General features: G+C 41.8%; 1 protein-coding gene across 1 annotated transcript in view; it reads right to left on the bottom strand.

Annotated features, from left to right (window-relative positions):
• Stat4 (signal transducer and activator of transcription 4) overlaps positions 1 to 18,354 on the bottom strand; it is an 88,894-nt gene that overhangs the window by 38,686 nt on the left and 31,854 nt on the right. The window contains exon 3 of the mRNA XM_059278372.1: positions 3,125 to 3,223. Within this exon, the coding sequence (XP_059134355.1) occupies positions 3,125 to 3,223 (99 nt within the window). The remainder of the gene's footprint in view (positions 1 to 3,124; positions 3,224 to 18,354) is intronic.

Genomic DNA, 18,354 nt, shown 5'->3' with positions numbered 1-18,354 from the left:
TGTATTGAAATTTCATTGTTGTTGATAAAACCTGTTTATGGTTATTTGACCTACTTTGACCTGAGGTTTAGATCAATGTGATATATAATACTCTACGGCCATTAAAACTCCCGCTGAAAGAGCTGGGCATATAACCCACTGGCAGAGAATGCACAAGGCTCCAGATTCCCAGCCCCAGAACAGAAAAAAATCATGCTTGTAGTGTCCATAGTCAGACCAACTCAAGACTTTCTCGGATGCCATGATGAAAACACAAAGGGAACATTAGTTCTGTGTCCTTGTTCCTGTTGGTTTGGGACAAGTGGTGGCCACGCTTGGTACCACTTGTCCCATACTCGTGTCTCACATTGGGTTCCACTTGTCCCTAACCAGCAGAAGACAAGAAATAAAGAAGAAAAATCAATAGCTGAAACCTGGAGATCTTACACAAACTGGTCGCTTATGCCAAGGAAGTTCATTAAGAAGCACAACATCATATGCACTGTTTGCGGGGAGGGGGCAGCCAAGGTCAGCCGAGAGCTAAGTCAGACGGTGTTGGCAGGGAGAACACAGGATACCCCAGACAGCTGCCTGAGGACAGACAACCACAGTCCAAGGGGAAGAGGTAGGTCCCCAGAAGCCACAACCTTGGCTCCTCTGAGGCGCAGGCTCCAGCCCTAACCAGCCTTGATAAGTCCACTCCTGGACAAGGGCACAGGACTAAAGTTTTGTTTTGTCCTTTCATCGGGGCCTTAGAGAAAGTCTTGGGTCAGTCTGGCTCTGTGCACCGTAGAAACTCTTAAATGACATGATGTAGACAGTATTACAATCTAAGCAACTAAGCAGATTATAAAACACTAGCTGTAATTTCTACTTGGATATGCATGCAGATATATCCGTAAGTATATGAATATGTGCATAGATATTTGGAATTAAGTAGATATGGCGAGAACAGCACATATACCAAAATGTTATATTAACACTAAATAGTAAAAATGTATGCCATTTTCTGATTTTTAAAGGATTTTATCTTTGTGTGTGTGTGTGTGTGTGTGTGTGTGTGTGTGTGTGTGTGTGTGTATACAGGTGACAGCAGAGTCTGGAAGTCTGATGTCCTGCAGCTGGAACTATGGGCAATTGTGAGCTAGCCAATGTGGGTGCTAGAAACTGAACTGGGTCCTCTGGAAGAACAGCAAGACCTCTTAACTATGGAGCCATCTTTCCAGCTCCTACCTTCACGTCTTAAAAAAGTGTTCATAGGCCGGGCGGTGGTGGCGCACGCCTTTAATCCCAGCACTCGGGAGGCAGAGCCAGGCAGATCTCTGTGAGTTCGAGGCCAGCCTGGGCTACCAAGTGAGTCCCAGGAAAGGCGCAAAGCTACACAGAGAAACCCTGTCTCGAAAAACAAAAAACAAAAAACAAAAAAAAAAAAAAGTGTTCATAATTCCCTACAGTCTACTTCCATTACTCTTGAACTTCATGTAATTTTAAATTAGTGCTAAAGGATCACATTAACTTAGGCTTAAATTAGCAACTGAGGGTGTTGAACCTGCTGAGATGGGATTTATTTTTGCTTCAAAGCAAAGGGAACTTTCTGCAGGAAATGGAAGAACGATTTGGTTAAGCAGAAAGGCCAAGGGGCTCCTGCCAGCACCAGACCTTGGCCACTCTAACCGTCTGACACTGAGTATGGCCCTTAAACACAAAGGCCTACAGCCATCTGAAGATGAGAACAAGACATGTAAGCGGCCCTGCACCACACAGTGGAGCCGAGAACAGGTTAGAAAGGTTGATAACTTGACAGTACAAGGCAGAGCAGTGGTGGGACCTCAAGGAAAAGCCATGCTTTCAGCTCTCAGTGGAGTGTTCACTATCCCACATCCTTCAGACCAGTAAAGCCTTCCCTTCGTCACATCCATCTCCATTATTCTGTGATTTGTCTACCTACTTGAAATTAAAAAAAAAAACAACGCACTCCTTTTTTTATAGTAGTGTGCAATATTAACATTTTTTCAGAGTTCCTTTGATTAGTATGTACTTAAATGTTTGGATTTGACTAATATTTGACATTTGGAGAGAGCAGAGGGCACACATACATGAGAGAGAGACAGAGACAGAGACTGAGAGAGAGAGACAGAGAGACAGAGAGAGAGATGAGACAGGAATGACTATATATGTGACTGGTATAAAAATGGACAACCCTAAACTGTAGCTTAGAAACTACAGTTTTCAAACAAGACCATTCTTTATCATCCAAGAATAATAAGTTGCTAAGACTTGAAAGTGTTACAAAAACATCCATAACCTGATAGTAACTAGAAGTTTTATACTTAATATGCTATTGTTAGATCTATATAAGTTGTATGATTCACTAAAGTATGAAGAATGTCATTTAGAAAATGTATTGTTTTATGAATCTTTTTCTTGTTGGTTTAACTAAAAAAGTGTGTCTTAGAGACTGTCGATTCCTTTACTTATCTTTGCTAGATTCTTATCACATTCAGAAGAATGAGATAAAAATATACTGTAAATGACATTAGGGCAAAGAACGGTCAAACAAGTGCTTAGGGAGCTTCTGTAAGTCAAAATTCCTGTTGGTGGAGCAGCAGCTTAGACTCAGGAGTCAGACGGTCCAGAAGCATCAGTCAAGATCAGGCTGTGAAGACAGACAGCCGAGGAGGCGGAGTCCAAACCGGAACTGGGAAGTCAACTGAAATGTGGTCACTGCATTCCTGGATTAATATTGTAAGATCTTAGACCGGAACTTAGCCGGAAACAGGAAGGAATCTACAGCAGCCAGTCTGGTGCCACAATTCTTGATCCCAGCACTTGGAAGGAGAACAGAAAGATCCAAGGCCAGCCTCGGCTACATAGCGAGCTCAAGGCCAGCCTGCACTCCATGAGGCCTCATGTTTTTTTTTTTTAAAGGAATTTGAAAAGACTTATTAATTATGTCAAAAAGGACAAGAAATTTCTCACAGATAAGCCCAAGACCTTGAGCATGAGTGCCTGGAAGGAGGGTGGAGCCAGCAACAGGGAAGAAGAAATTGATTCTGCAGAGAACTGGACCCAAGGAGAAAGCAAGGTCACACACTCGGAAACCACTGGCAAGCCAGCGACGTGACTACGTATCAGAAAACATTACCTGGATAGGCATGTTCGCTGCAGCCAATATTCTCCTCTCTTCCCTTAAACAATTTGAGATTACCACGGCTACATGCATCGGATTTCCATGAAACTTCCCCTGAAAAATAGTAAGCAAAAGCAGCATGTTATGCTTTGACGTCATAAGGGAATGTCATACTTGAAAGCCAACAATAATCTCCCTATAAAATTATTTGGGGTCTGTTCTAATAATCTATTCCTTTGCAATGCCTTGAACACCTGGACTCTTAGTGAGAGAACGTTGCTCTCTTTGCTTTCAAGACTCAGTAGTTGTTCTTTGAGCACTTCTTTATGAGAGACTCTGAACACAGAAGGTGTGTTTATTTTAGGTACTAGGCAGGTTTAGACATGGTGATTATGTCCTATGAGTTCTCAAGAACCAAGAGGGTCCTCACTGTACATGTGGTAGCTCTCTGTTGTGATCTGCAGTTGATGGCATTCATGCCAACTGCCTCATAACACTATACTCAAGCAAAACTGTACCCACATTTCAGTAATAATATTTTTACATTGAAGCACGTGTTTTGTTTTTATTGCCAAGGTTAATGATGCATACATTGTTCATTGGCAGCCGAGGCACTGATTGAGCCATCAGACACGTTGTTGTAAATGAAAACCGTGAATCTCTTCAGGTTGTCGCGGTGCCCAGCAATGAGTGTGCACTCATTTTTCTTACCTGCAAGCACTGAGTTTTCTAGCCTTTATTTACAGGACTCTCTGGAACACCATCATTTAGATAGCAGTGTTAAAAAGACTTTGCTAGACTTTTCTGAGGCAAGATTAGCAAGAGGCACAAGAGACAAGCACACTAATTGAATCTCTGCCATCCTTTCTTGAGGTGGTACTGAGACCCATGAAATGGACAAAAGGTCAATAGCAAAAAAAATTAACAGTCCAAAAAGCAGAAAATTAACCCTGATCAAATATAGATTACACAGGCAGCTGAACCAAAGGATCTTTCTGGGGAGAAAAATGAAGGTTGCTGGTTGTAAACATTACTACAGCTGTGACTTCTGTGATAATATATCAGATTCTGTGTCAATTAATAGTTCCATTTGTGAAACGGGGGTAAAAAAACAACTATTCGGGTTCCTATGCTTCCATATTCACTCTTTAAAAAAAATGTTTTCCTTCTTTAAATCAGAAATTTCCAGCAGAAAACAAGGGAGGTAACTGAAACTCAGAAGGCATAGATAGGAAAGTGACTCCACTCAGTTTGTGGGATACCATGTTTCTAAAACATCTGTATTAAAGAGTCTATTTGAATTTGCTCCTGTTAATTTTGACATCTCTTGGTTCTTTTCATACAGTTTGCCTTTTAAGTGTTTTTTCCCCCAAAACCTATGTTTTCTCATCTTTTACCTGAAGGGCATTAAAAAATGTTTCATTGCTAAGAAAGGGTTTCTTTTAGGGCTAATTTGGGAGCTCTGCTATTGATATTGAGAATGTGTCCTTCTGCGATGAGGTCCCTCTGAGGCTGCAGGTGCACGGTGCTGTCTCTGCTCTTCTCAGGATGGAGGCTGTCCCATGGAGGTGCTGTCCTCGACACTCTGCATGCTGAGCTCATCTTCCGTCTCCTGTCAAGCTTCACCCCTTTCTTTTCCCTCTGCCTTCCTCCACGTCTGCTGAGGTTAAGTCACTCATTTCTTTCCACACTTTTTTCATCGAAGAATATATTTTCATTTCTCAATTACCCCCTAATTTAATGCCTCACTCAAATAGTTGAGACAAAATGTCTTATGAAAAATCACTGTGTATTCAATATCAAATGACTATTTCACTTTCCTTAGTATTAAAACCACGCTCCTGCTCACCTTTGAGTAGTGACTATGTGTATAGATCTCAGAACAGCAATAAAATGAACCCCAACATGTGTGTTGGTGGCAAGGGAAGAAGCAGTCCCGAGGGACCCTGTGGCGTTCTACTTCTTTCTATGTCAAGGTATTGTGAAGGTCTCCTGCTCTCTGCGGTGTCCTCTCTCTGTCTCCTGGTGTCAATCAACAGAGGCTTTTAATTGCAGCAAAGTCGGAATTATTAGTCTTTTCCCCAGTGATTAGAACATTTAATGATGCACTTAGTAAACCTTTTACTAAGGTTCTGCAGTGGGGATTTTTTTCTGTCTTTTTGAGTCTAGATGAACTCATGGGTTATGGGTTGTAAATGTTATGGCTGTGATTGCTGCTACAGTTTTATCATGGTACATGCTAGCCAGCGCTTCTATCTACAAAACAAGGGTAACTTTGTAATATTAAGAGTAACAACACTAGCAACCGTAATAAACTCGCTTTGCTGTTAATTACAGTTTATTTGGAGCTTTTCAGTGAGAAAGGTTTCTTTCAGTTTTTCCTTTGGATACACAATTCCAATGACATTCATTGAGAACCCTTTGTTCCCACTCTGCTGGCCCAGCTCTGCCATAAATCCTGTGTTCCCACCAACACGAGAGATCCTTCTCCCTGTATTCGGTTCCATCTTAGAGATCATCTAAGGATCACTGGAGGTGACACTGAGGTGTCACTGGAGTTTTATGTTAAGTCCTGATAGCAAGCAGAATATGGCTTTTTGCATTTCCATGCAGATTTCAGAATCAGCTTGTAAGAGTCCCTTACACACTAACACACTCACACACCTCATATATTCACACACACACACACACACACACACACACACACACACACACACACACCATTGACAGTTTCAGTACCGCTGGATCTTTAGAGCCATTAAGGGAGATTTGGTATGCATATAGTTTTGTTCTGATCCAGTCATATCACAACTGTAGAATGTCTAATAAACATTAATTTTCCACAGGAGATCTGAAACATCTTGTTAGGGTTGCTTCTGTTTAGTTGATACCGTTTTGATACGAGGATACCTGATACCTTCCTCATGTGGCTGATATATAGAAACAGTTAAATTTGTGTATTGATTGTGAGTCTAGCAAAGTTGCTGACTCCTATTGATTCTAATGATGTATTTATAATATTTTTTAATTCTAAATTTTTATCTATGGATTCTTCTAGATTTTCTACACCCATTAATCGGCTCTTGCACAACATTGGTAGAATCTTCTTCCTTTTCAATATCTCACATCCATCCAGGTTTCATCTTCAAGACTTGTTTGGAAGTATACTGGTTAATTTCCAAACACAGAAACTTTCTTCTACTTCTCCTACAACACAACTTCTGACATATTTTGATTTTGATCAGATAGAGACGCTGATGACCTCAGCCCCTAAGTTTGTTGATATCTGCTTTGTGGCCTGGCATATGGATAACATGTGAAAATTTCATGCTAACTTTCAAGGAATGGGTATTCTGTAGTTGTCAGGTCCAAATAATTTATTCTGCTTTATTAAGTCAGGTGTCATTTTGTGTAAATTTCTGTCTTGGTGCTGGCTTGTTTTAACTATTGATTTCATAAGTTATTGAAAGAAGCTACTTTGTAAGTTGTTCTTCTGTTTCTGATAGAAATATTTAGATGCATAATATATTGCTCATGATTAAAGTCCTTCATGGCTATGAATTGATCTTTATCTCCAGTAATGATTTTTACTAACTATGACATAATCCTTTTTAGTCACATACATTTTATCTTATTTCAAGAATTCTATTTCAAAGTGGATATAGATACTTAATTGAGTAACCAGTATTATACATACACGAAAGGGTAAATGCACACAAAATAAACATGGCTAACACATTCCCAGCCCTTCTTTGCTTATTTAGAATCTTGTTTAAGCTCAGATTCATAGCCTGCTGTGTTTGTCCATAAAGCAGTCCTGTGGGCTGTCCAGATGCCAGTGATGCCTTTCTCTGGAGCACAGATAGCTACTCTCTGCTTTCTGCAAGGTTTCATACTGGAATTTTCACCGTAAGTTCTCAGTAGCGGGTTTTCAGGCAAGAACTGGCCTTCAAATCCCTTCCAGGATGGCCAGCTGGCTTCCGGACTGACGCACTAGGAGTTCTAGTGGTCTGATCGTACCGTCATTAGCAACCACTTCACTGTGCAGTGAGGGCGATTGCTACTCACTGCGCACCTAGCTGTCCTTATCCATCTACTACTACTTTCAGTGGTACCCCGGGGCTGTTCTTATTGTTTACGTGTGTGAGTGCTTCGCCTGCATGTATATATGTGTACCCTGTGCGTGCCTGGGGGTGCCAGCGGAAGTCAGAAGAGGGCATCAGATGCCCTGAAACTGGAATTACAGATTATGGTGAATCACATGTAGGTGGATGCTGGGAACTGAACCTGGATCCTCTGCAAGAGTAGCGAATGGTTGTAACCTCTGAGTCATCTCTCTAGCCACCATTCTTGTTCTTAGATATTGTTGTACAATTTTAATTAAATAGAGGGCAACTGCAGTAATCAGCTGATACAAGGTAACAGCGATACGTGCTTTTTATGATCTGAATCTTATGTCATGTAAAGATTTTTTCTTTCTTTCCTTTTTTTTCTCTTTTTAGATCCCCAGAACTCCAAATAATATGACTTTAGGTCTTGCCAAAGCAAATCTACCTCCCACTCTTTAGCATTAGTTATTTGATTAAACACATTTTTTCACTTTCCCACAGTAGCATTGTGCTGGAAGCGAAGTGTGTTCTGTTCAGACAGTGGGACGCTTCTGACCCAGATGTGTGTCTTAAAGGTGACGCTGTGCAGAGCTTGTAGCTTCTGACTGTTCAGAGTTCGTCCATCTCTCCTAAGGGATTTGGCCATTGCTCTTACACAGCTCCTCTGAGTGTGATAGGCAATCTGTACACCCCGAATTCAGCCACAGAATACAACCTGGTGGGTGGATTCCTTTCTTACAGCCTGTAAAGCATTTACTGTTGCTTTCCGAGGATGTCTGAATCTGGATCATTTAACCAGTACGCAAATACGGATTAGACAAATGTCAGACGCTGACTTGTTCGTGACTGTCTCTGAACACACAACTGTTTGTTCTGACTGTAAATTGTAGTGCTCTACTTTGGTGACATTTAAAAAGCAATTAAGCAACACGTGTTATTACAACAGCGTGTGTAAGTCAAGTGACAAGCGCATGAATGGCTGTGACCTGATTTCACATCACACACAGTAACAATGGCACAGGGACTGCCACACGGCAACAGCAGTTAAGAGGTGTTGAGTGTAAGAAGCATGGGCTGATTCGGGGAGGGCTCTCCGTCATGGCTAACGGGGGTGTGAACAATGAAGGGGCTTGGGAAGACAGTTGGCCATTTCTTATAAAACTAAACACACTCTTGTCACGGCATCCGGCAATCACTCTTTAGTTTTTACCACTCTTTTATTTAAGGAGGGTGGAAACTCACACACAAACACCATCTACCCATAATTGGTGAGCTCCAGGTTCAGAAAGAGGCCATGTCTCAAACAACACGGTGGTGAGCAAGTGAGGAAGACACTCTGAACTGACCTCTGGCCTTCACATTCATGTGCACCCACATGAACACATGTACCCCCCCCCACACACACACACAGAGTAGGAAGATAGTAAGAGAGTCAGTGGTGGTCAGGGGTTTGGAGGGGAGGAGCAAAGAGGATATGCGGGGGGCGGGGGAGCAGTGAAACGGTCTTGTGTAATATTTCTGTGGTGGAGACACGGCATTGTTCCATGTTAATACACCGTCAGTTCATCAGTTACCACAAACGTATCACGTTAATCAATATTTCAGAGGCTGTCTAGTGGGAGAGAGGATGGGAGGGTTGGACGATGTGGGAACTCTGCACTTTCTGCTCAATTTTTCAGGAATTTTATTTATTTATTTATGAGAGTGACAGTTCTTACCCACTCCCTCCATAAGCTACTACCCTCTCACTAGAAATGATGGAAGTAAAAATGAAGTGCTTGCCCCAGACAAACGTAGATTGGTTGGTTGGTTTGTCTGTTTGGGGTTTTTTTTTTTTTTGGTTTGGTTTGGTTTGGTTTTTTGAGACAGGATTTCTCTGTGTAGCTTTGGTGCCTGTCCTGGATCTTGCTCTGTAGACCAGGCTGGCCTCGAACTCACAGAGATCCGCCTGGCTCTGCCTCCCAAGTGCTGGGATTAAAGGGGTGTGCCACCACTGCCTGACTGTTTGGGGTTTTTAAGACAGAGTCTTGCATAGCACAGGGTGACCCTAAAATCACCGTGTAGCTGTGATGACTTGACTCTCGATTCCCTGCTTCTCTGTCTCTCTAGTGCTAGGGTTTTGGTGTAATCCAACCATGCCCAACACAAAGCTGGCTTTGATGATACAGAAATGAAGTGTAGGTTCTCAAAGTTGTTTTGTTTTAGACAAAGTCTCACTCCGTGCCTTGGCTGGACTGAGACTCACTATTAGACCAGGCTAGCCTCAAACTCATAGAGATCCACCTGCCTCTGCCTTCTGAGTGTTGGAACTACAGGGTTTTGCTACTACACCCAGCTTCCAAAAGGTGTACATTTTAATGCCTTTTCTTCATGCCAACACCAATGCACTTTAACTAGCTAACAATCAACTGCCAGGGTGTGTGCTATGGTGCGTTTCCTAGGAACATGCTTCCCAAAGGCACTCAGCATGTCCTCCGTAAACTCTGAGTACATTCTTGACATAATGTTCTATATCTGTTTTGATTGACTAATGTGGATTGTTGGCTTGACAGACAGCTTGTAGAATCACCAAGGAGACATTATTCTGGGTACATCTGTGAGGGGGTTTTCTAGAGTATGTGAACAAATGTAGTGCTACCGCTCCGTGTGCTGGGGGTCCCAGGCTGGGCACCGTCACTGGCCTCTGTTTCCTGACCGCAGGTACAGTGTGACCAGCTGCCTCACACTCCTGCCATCCTCAAGTGGCTTTCGTCAGGTCTAGTCACAGCAACAAGACAAAGGACTAACGCACCCACAGAGGCCTAACCTACCTGTGACGGTTACTCTGCAGAGTTTTACGAGGCCGCAGGACCTGACTCTGTGCCTCAGACATTCACTCCGTGGCTTTGAGTAAATTGCTGGTTAATCTTCGTTGCTTTAGTTGCCCTGTTAGCTGAGAGACTGATGCTTGTGAAGAGCATGCCAGTCAACTGAAAGACCTTTGTAACTCACAAAGCACTCTAAATAATAAGAGGGTTTCTGGATGGCTTCAGGTTATGTTAGGGGAGTTTTGACTCTCACACACGTAAATCAGCAAAACCCAATTTCTTCCTAGTTTAACAGACATGACCAAACTGATTGATCTGTGTTCCAGGAAGTATAAAAGGAACTGAAATATAAAATATAAAACTACAAATATAAAAGAAGTTTCAGAAAATGTGAGACTGTGTGTGTGTGTTTTTTTAAATAAATGACAGTGGGGACTTTGCTGGCATTTCTTGAGGACTCACAAGAAAGGCCCCACAAGTGGCTCTGAATCAAATAATTAGCTCTGGCCCAGAGTTGTCAGCAAAGCCGCATTAAAAGCTACATTTTTCTTGCATAGAAAAGGCAGGGAAAGCAAGCGCCAAGCCCTCAGCAGTGACGACCCTGGACAGCAGACTCAAGATGCAGTTTCCACTTCTACTTCAGTTCTCTGGCTTTAGAATCTCTTTTAAATAGTTAGGCATGTGTTGGTTTAATGATGAAAACTAAACAGAAATCATAAAGCTTGCCTACAATATATATATATATATATAATATATATTATATATGTATTTTAAAGCAGATCTTTCCCTTTGATTTCTGCAGACTTTTTTGTAAAAGATGAGTTTTGATTTTGAAAATTGTCAGTCAAGTCAAAAGAGAAGTTGGAGACTGCTCTGATGACTAACAGTCTGTGTCCACAGGGAATTCACAGCTTGCAACAGATAAACCTCAATTTTCAACAGGAAATGAGCAAAGGTAGATGCTAACCTTATCACGCATGCTTGAACACAAGAAAAATAGTCCCTGTGTTTACTGAGTGCCTACAGTCTACTTTACAGGCAGCTTTACCCCCAGGTAGATCTGGAAAGGTTTGCCTTAGGAAGCACAGGTGTTACATCACGTGTGAGTGCTACGTCATCTGTAAGGAGTCATAGAACCAGAAACTCAAGGGAAATCAAACTCAAAGCCAGGTGCTTTTCATTCTACAACTTTGGGCTTTCCAAATCACTACTACCTAAAGACAACAACAACCTGACACCTTTTTGGCTATTAGACTCTGTGAACCATAAACTGCATTTAATTTTATTTTTGTCAGACATTCTATCATTTTCTATAAGAAATATGTTCAGGGCAGTCATTATTTATGAAACCTGAAGATAGGTGCAGGGCTTAAACAAACAGTGGAAAGATGTCATGTATTGATCATGAAGTAAGTGGTTTGGGCTGAGGTCACTTAGAGGTCTCACAACTTGTGGAAGTTCTACTTGTTGGTAAAGACAGCCCACCATGGCTGCTGAGTGCTCCTGTGGGCCCTTGCAGGATCTACTGAGGAATGCTGAGAACGTAAAGCCCTGGCCACTCTTGACTCCAGCTCCCTCTGGAATATTCTTAGTAGCAGCCTTGATGAGGTAAAGCAGTTCTTCTATTAAAGACTAGGCTTGCTTTTCCAGCCATAAAAGCAGCGAGTTCCTCAAGTTCAATGTTCGCCTCGATTGTAACACAACCCACTGAATTTGCAAACACCCCGAGTGAGCTCACATGTGACCTCTTTAGAATTCCTAGTTGAAAGCAAAATTAAAAACTGTATTATACGATCTTTGCATTGGCAGATGCCTGACTTTAAATGCTTCCGAAGCAACATAAATACATAAAACTGTTCTTGAGACTGTTTCAGGAGGAGAGCAGGGTGCGGCTGCTTCTAGTGTGAGATGGTGGTTTAGCTTCTGAAGGGTTAGATGAGATCCTCCAACAATGTCCCGAGCTGCTTTGGGGAGAATCCAACCATGAGTCTTGCTCATTATACACAAAACAGATGCCTTGGCCATCTATTTCTTATAGAATCATCCAGTTACCTTTTCTCCTTTATTGCCAGGACAATAGTGCATATACCACTGTCATTATTAAAAGGTGTTCAGATAAGATTACAGAAGGAGACAGACTATTAAGTGTAAATATTGGTAAAGAAAGTAGACACCATCTATCTTGATGATGTAATGGTGTATCTCAGAGACAAAAGGACTCAAAATTATATCATAAATAAGCAAGATGATACAATACTCATTGGCAATAATCATCTATAAGTGGAAATGGGGGAAAATTACATTTAAAAATAGTAAGAGAAATGATTTAAAAATTTTAACACATCGTACTGAAAGGATAAATGCTAGAAAAGCAAGGCACACTCAAGTTGATGTAAATAATACACAATGTATCCAAGTGTTGAGGTATCACATGGTACTCGTAAATATGCATAATATTTATGTAGCTATAAACTGTTTGAAAACAATTTTTTTTCTTAAAACTTAAGAACAAGCCAGGTGGTGGTGGCACATGCATTTAATCCCAGCACTTGAGAGACAGAGGCAGGTGGATCTCTGTGAGTTTGAGGCCAGCATGGTCTACAGGCTCCAAAACTACACAGAGAAACCCTGTCTCGAAAAACAAAACAAAACAAAAACCTAGAACAAATACAACAAGAAAAATACAGGTCTTCTATGAATTAAGCTAGGGTCATACTGAAAATGTCAAAGTTTCAGAAGGAATAAATTAAAAACATAAATTCTCAATTGTAAGACTTGGTGTCATCAAAATGAGAGAGGAGGAGAGAGGGAGAGAGAGAGGAAGGGAGAGAGAGAAGGAAGGAAGGAAGGAAGGAAGGAAGGAAGGAAGGAAGGAAGGAAGAGAAGGAAAGAAAAAAGAAAGAAAGAGTTCCCCAAAATCACATTGGCAAAAATGAAAGATACTACAGCTGTAGTTGGAGCCAGCAAGATGGCTCAGTGACTAAAGACACTTGCTGCCAAGCCTGACAACCTGAGTTCAATCCCTAGAACCCACTTGGGAAGGGAGAACCAACTTCCATAAGTTGTCTTCTGACCTCCACAGCTGTGCCCTGGGATGCACACCATATACATATCACACACACACACACACACACACACACACACACACACACAGTGTGTGTGTGTATATATATAAAATATATACAGCTCTAGTTAATGAAACTGTAGAGAATCATTCTTTCCTATTTTCCCGATGAATTGTGAATTTGTGACATCTTAGAAAAGCAATCTCATATCTCTCAAGTTTTAAAATGCTTATGATTTTAACTAGTAAGTACATTTCTAGACCCCTATCCCGTAAAACTTAAAGCAATGCCCATGATAATCTATGAACAACTGGAAATTCGGAGATTGCCCACTAAGCAGGAATTGCCCAGTAAATCGCAGTGCACCCACACTGCGGACCGTTTGTTACCATCGATAAGAGAGGATTTCTGTGAAGTGAAATTTGGAAAGCAGAGAAATGAATAATGAAGTTTCATTTTTGTAAGTGGTAAACTCTTGACGTCACCACTTAGAAAACTCTGTAACCACATGCACACATTCACAGGGGCACAATTCACACAGTTTCCACTTTTATTTAATCATGGGATCATGGATATGAATGCCTGTGTGTTTAACTGCCAACACTGATGTCTGTAAGGGTGGTGCTGGTGCTGTGCATGAAAGCGAGGAATGAAGAAATATGAAAAGTTTAATAAAGCTGTAAGTGTGATTCAATCCGCTTTAGGGGAAATGATATTTGGGTGCTTACGCAGCAAAAGTACAGAAAGATGGCAACTGAAATGTAAATAGTGGCTGCATTATTTTGGTGGAATTTTAGGGGTTTTTTTCTTCTTTCTTTCTTTTTAGACTTGTCGTTATCATTTAAATTTTCACGAGGACCTGCTTAATTTAAGTGGTTAAAAAAAAACACAAACGGTTTTTATTCTAATGAGTTCTATTGGTAATTTTAAAAATTGGTGTGTATAATGATCAAAATATAGGGCATTGGGACCTAAAACCAAAAGTGGAGAATCTCCCAATCAGAAGAAACAAAACCATTCTGTGGGTTGACATTTGAGAAGCAACCTTCAAAGTGCCAACACAGGCCCCACTGAACAAATGTCTGAGGTCCCCCTCAGTGGTGGTGGAAGCATGATGACGGATGGGAACCCTGTCAGAGACTGAACTCAGAGTGTTGCTGGTGGCCCATAAATAACGGAGGGTTAGTGCTCATGGACCTGGAAGCCCATTGCAGACATGAGGACAGACCCAGCCTCTTCAGAGTGCGGGAGCATGTGTGCTGGCCCCCAGAGCGAACTTCACGGTGCTCTCTGCGTGTGCTGCACTGGACGTCTGCCTGTGGACACCCCTTCTCCATCGGGATGCCATAGAAGACGCTAACCGAGGTTCCGCGTTTCTCACATGTCAGCCTCGTGGGCTGGCTGGCCCTGGCCTCCATGACCATCTTTCCATTTCCCATTCCAATCCAAATGCGTTTGCCTCCGTCCGTCAGTCTCTTGAGGACTTAGAGCTCATTTTGGAGATGTATTCATCTTTCTCTTATTGTTTTGCGTGAAAACCCATATCAAGCTGTGTCTTTGTACCTTCTGTGTCCTCTGGGCACTAATGATGCACTTGACAGCCTGACCCAGAAGCATTAGAACACAGCTTTTGTGGTGACGGTTTACCTAAAAGAATGCCCTGGAAAGTCTCAGGATTTCAAGTCAAAATCCAGGGCTTTCATGACATTATCAAAAATGACATTTAGAGAAAGGCCACCCTCCGTCCACTGACTTGATCCCTCCCCCTGAAATCTCAGCCCCGCTTTCTCTCCTAAGCGTTGAGATCTAAGTGGGACATTCACATGATCACAATCAATTATTAAATTAAGGTCAATTATATATGTATTTTTTGATTGCAGAAGTAAAAATATTCTTTGTGGGAAATTTTTAAAATGCAAAAATCACTAAGATTCAGGAAAATCCACAAGAAAATAAATATCATCTAAATCCCTGTATAACTAACTGATCTTAATATTTTGATACATTCCAGTATATTTTCTCCATGTGTGCAGTCTATGGGCACACATTAAAAATACATTTCAAAGCATACTATGTATCATTATTAATCTACTGTTTCACTTAACTGATACTTCTTCAATACATTAAAATTCTTCAATAATATAATTTTAATAATGATTGAATGGTTATTTTAGCCCTGGTCTGAATTTTTAAAATAATTTTTCCATTTAGATTATTGTTTTTCACCATCAAAGTGTTTTATCACTAACCCAAACTTATTAAATTATAACATTTAGATCTTGCTCATTTTTTACCTTGTTAGAAAACTGAATAAGATACATTAAAATACTCCACATTTTTCTATTTTTTGTTTATAATTTCTACTTTACATTGTGATTTAATGTTACTTAATATGCCATAAATTCCATAAACTTGATGCATAAATGTTCATTTGAAATTATCTCTTCTAATATTACAATATTTGTCCTGATTATTACTTTGGGGTTTAAATTTGACGTTTTAAAATGGCTTCATAAATCTCATAGGCAGTAAGTTAAATTACATGTCCTTAGTACCAAATTAATGTCATACCTATTTTCTCATTTTCATTCTATATTACGAAATAACATGGAGACAATACTTTGTTTTGTACCATTATAAACTTGGTGTTTTACTTTGGGCTCTCCCAATCGCTCAGACACTGGGTGGTTGCTTATAAAGGTCAGGGTTCAGTTTTATGTCGATGCCGAGGGAAAACCACGTTCACAACAGGAGGATTCCATCAGCTTGCACCGTCACTTTGACGCACCACACTCTGCTCCGTCCGTTTCCCGTTTCTTTTGCTTGTCTGCTACACAAGCCGTTGCCTTTGCTCTTATCTTCTCCGAACGTTTGTGTGCGTCGTCTGTTGTGCGAACAGCAATGACCATTGAACTCACCGGGAGTGTTTTCACACACAGCCTTGTTTCTGTTATCACCCCTGTGCGATAACTTCACGTCCCCTGACGGGTGTGGGCTGCTGTGCTGATAGAGTGGGTAGTTATTATTCCTGCTTCCTCCCTGTCGCCATTTCACTAGCACCAACGACAGTGTTCCACGATGAGGGCAGCGCCATCGAAGCCAGAATTTTATTACACGGAGTAAAAGCTAAGGTTTTAGAATTTCCACGGCAGATAACAAACTTGGCGTGTTTTAATTAGACATCTATTCGATTGTTGTAGGTGGGGCGTGGGGTGCACGCCACCGTCCTCGTGGAAGTCAGAGGTCAACCTGGAAGACTTGCGTCTCTCTCCTAACTAACACGGGGTTCCAGAACTGAACTCAGGGGGTCGGGCTTTGCCTTAGTTACTTCTCAGTTGCTGTGGTAAGACACCACGACCGAGGTAACCTCTAGAAGAAAGAGTTTATTTTGTCCCACAGTTTTACAGGGTGAGTCCGTGACCATCGTGGGAGTATGGCGGCACACACGGCGTTGGATCAGTAGCTGACAGTTCATGTCTTGAGACGAAAACCGCAAAGCAGAGAATGAGATAGGAGAGACAGACAGACGACAGACAGACAGAGGAGACGATAACTGGGGAATGGCATGGGTTCTGGAAACCTCAATGCTCACCCCGGTAACACACCTCCTCCAACAGAGCCACGCTTCCTAATCCTTCCCCAATGCTCTGACAACTGGGGACCAAGTGTTCAGATGCACAAGTCCGTGGGGGCCGTTCTCACTCAAGCCTCCGGAGGTTTGGCCGCGGGAGCCTTGACACACTGAACCATCTCACTGGCTCAAATGTTTCAAATTCGTGCCCACGTGTGTCTTAGTTAGCTCAGGGCGGTGTGCTAGAACTTGTTCTCAGCTGCCATTCTCCTCTTCCGCCTTGTTTAGTCTCCACCAGTCCCTTGTGTTGGCTCTTTCGTGTCTGAGACCCATGAGCCGCGGTCTTCCACGTTCCCACATCACGACTCCCGTGTCGTCTTTGTGCTCTCCACGGCATCAGCTTTATCCACCATGATGCCAATTCTACCCGTTTTCTTTTTCCCGCCATGGGATCCTTTCCAGTGTTCATCACTTTGTCCTCTTTGTATATTCTTCTTTTAAATTTTTCAGTCCAACCTGTCTGCTCTTCCTAGGTTTCTGCCTTGCTTTATGGTTTCCTAGAAAGTCCTTTGAACAACAGAGTGTCAATAGATCATTTCCAGAAGTCTATCCTCTGATACTTAAGGCATGCTCAGAGTCTTTTGCTATACATCAGGCATCTATCACCTAGCAGTCTTTTATTATAGGGTGTCAAGATTGTTTTTTGTGATTTTTATCTGATTGATCCTTGTATATATTTCATTTACATTTTAGAATTTAAAATCCAGTCATCTCACATTTTAATGTTTTAATGTTGTATATATAAATAGGTTTTAATGGATGTGTGTGTGTGTGTGTGTGTGTGTGTGTGTGTGTGTGTGTGTGTGTTTCGAGACAGGGTTTCTCTCTGTAACAGCTCTGGCTGTCCTGGAACTCAATTTGTAGACCAGGCTGCCACTGCTTCCCAAGTGCTGGGACTAAAGGTGTGTGCTACCCCACCCTGCCCTTTCATATGTTTTATCTGAAACCTGTGAGAGATTTTCATGCTAATTATAAACTTGAAGTCCTCATTAGCAAAGAAGCCTCTGTTCACAGTGAATGGAGGCCGTCACAGAAAGCCACAACTGAACACAATACAGAGATCAACAGCCCACATGGATACATGTGCATCACAGCTCCTGCATCTGTGGCTCAGGGAACTCTGTGGGAGGGAGGGAGGAAGACTGGAACAGCCAGAATACTAGGAAGTCTGCTGGGCAGCAATCTCTCCCAGAAATGGCTTCATAAACAGGATGGGAACAATGGCAATATCAATGGACATCTTCACATGGAAGGGAGAAATTTCATGGGGTCCCCCCACTAGACAAAGAACCACAGGCAACTGGTAACTACCAGGAGAAGCAGAACGCACTTCTTCCATGGATGAGTCCTCTTACTGGCTGTCCAGGGCAGAGTGCTGGGCCCTGAAACCATAGACATGCAAACAACAAAAATGGACCTAGCAGGTGGTGTTTATATACGTTTGTGTGTACATATGTGTATGTATGCAATGTTAATGTTCAAAGAAAGAGAAGCTATCAACTTGAGGGAGGACTTGGGAGGGGGTCAAGGGAGGGTTTCTGGGAAGGGCTGGAGGTCGGAAAGGGAGGACAGAAAGTGATGTGCTTCTGTTTCAATTAAAGACATTTAAACTTCTTAAAATAGTTTTTAAACT

This window comes from Peromyscus eremicus, chromosome 13 (genome assembly GCF_949786415.1).
Source record: "Peromyscus eremicus chromosome 13, PerEre_H2_v1, whole genome shotgun sequence".
NCBI classification, from domain to species: Eukaryota; Metazoa; Chordata; class Mammalia; order Rodentia; family Cricetidae; genus Peromyscus; species Peromyscus eremicus.
Note: the sequence above shows the minus strand (reverse complement) of the source record. Positions and strands in the feature narration are given on the sequence as shown.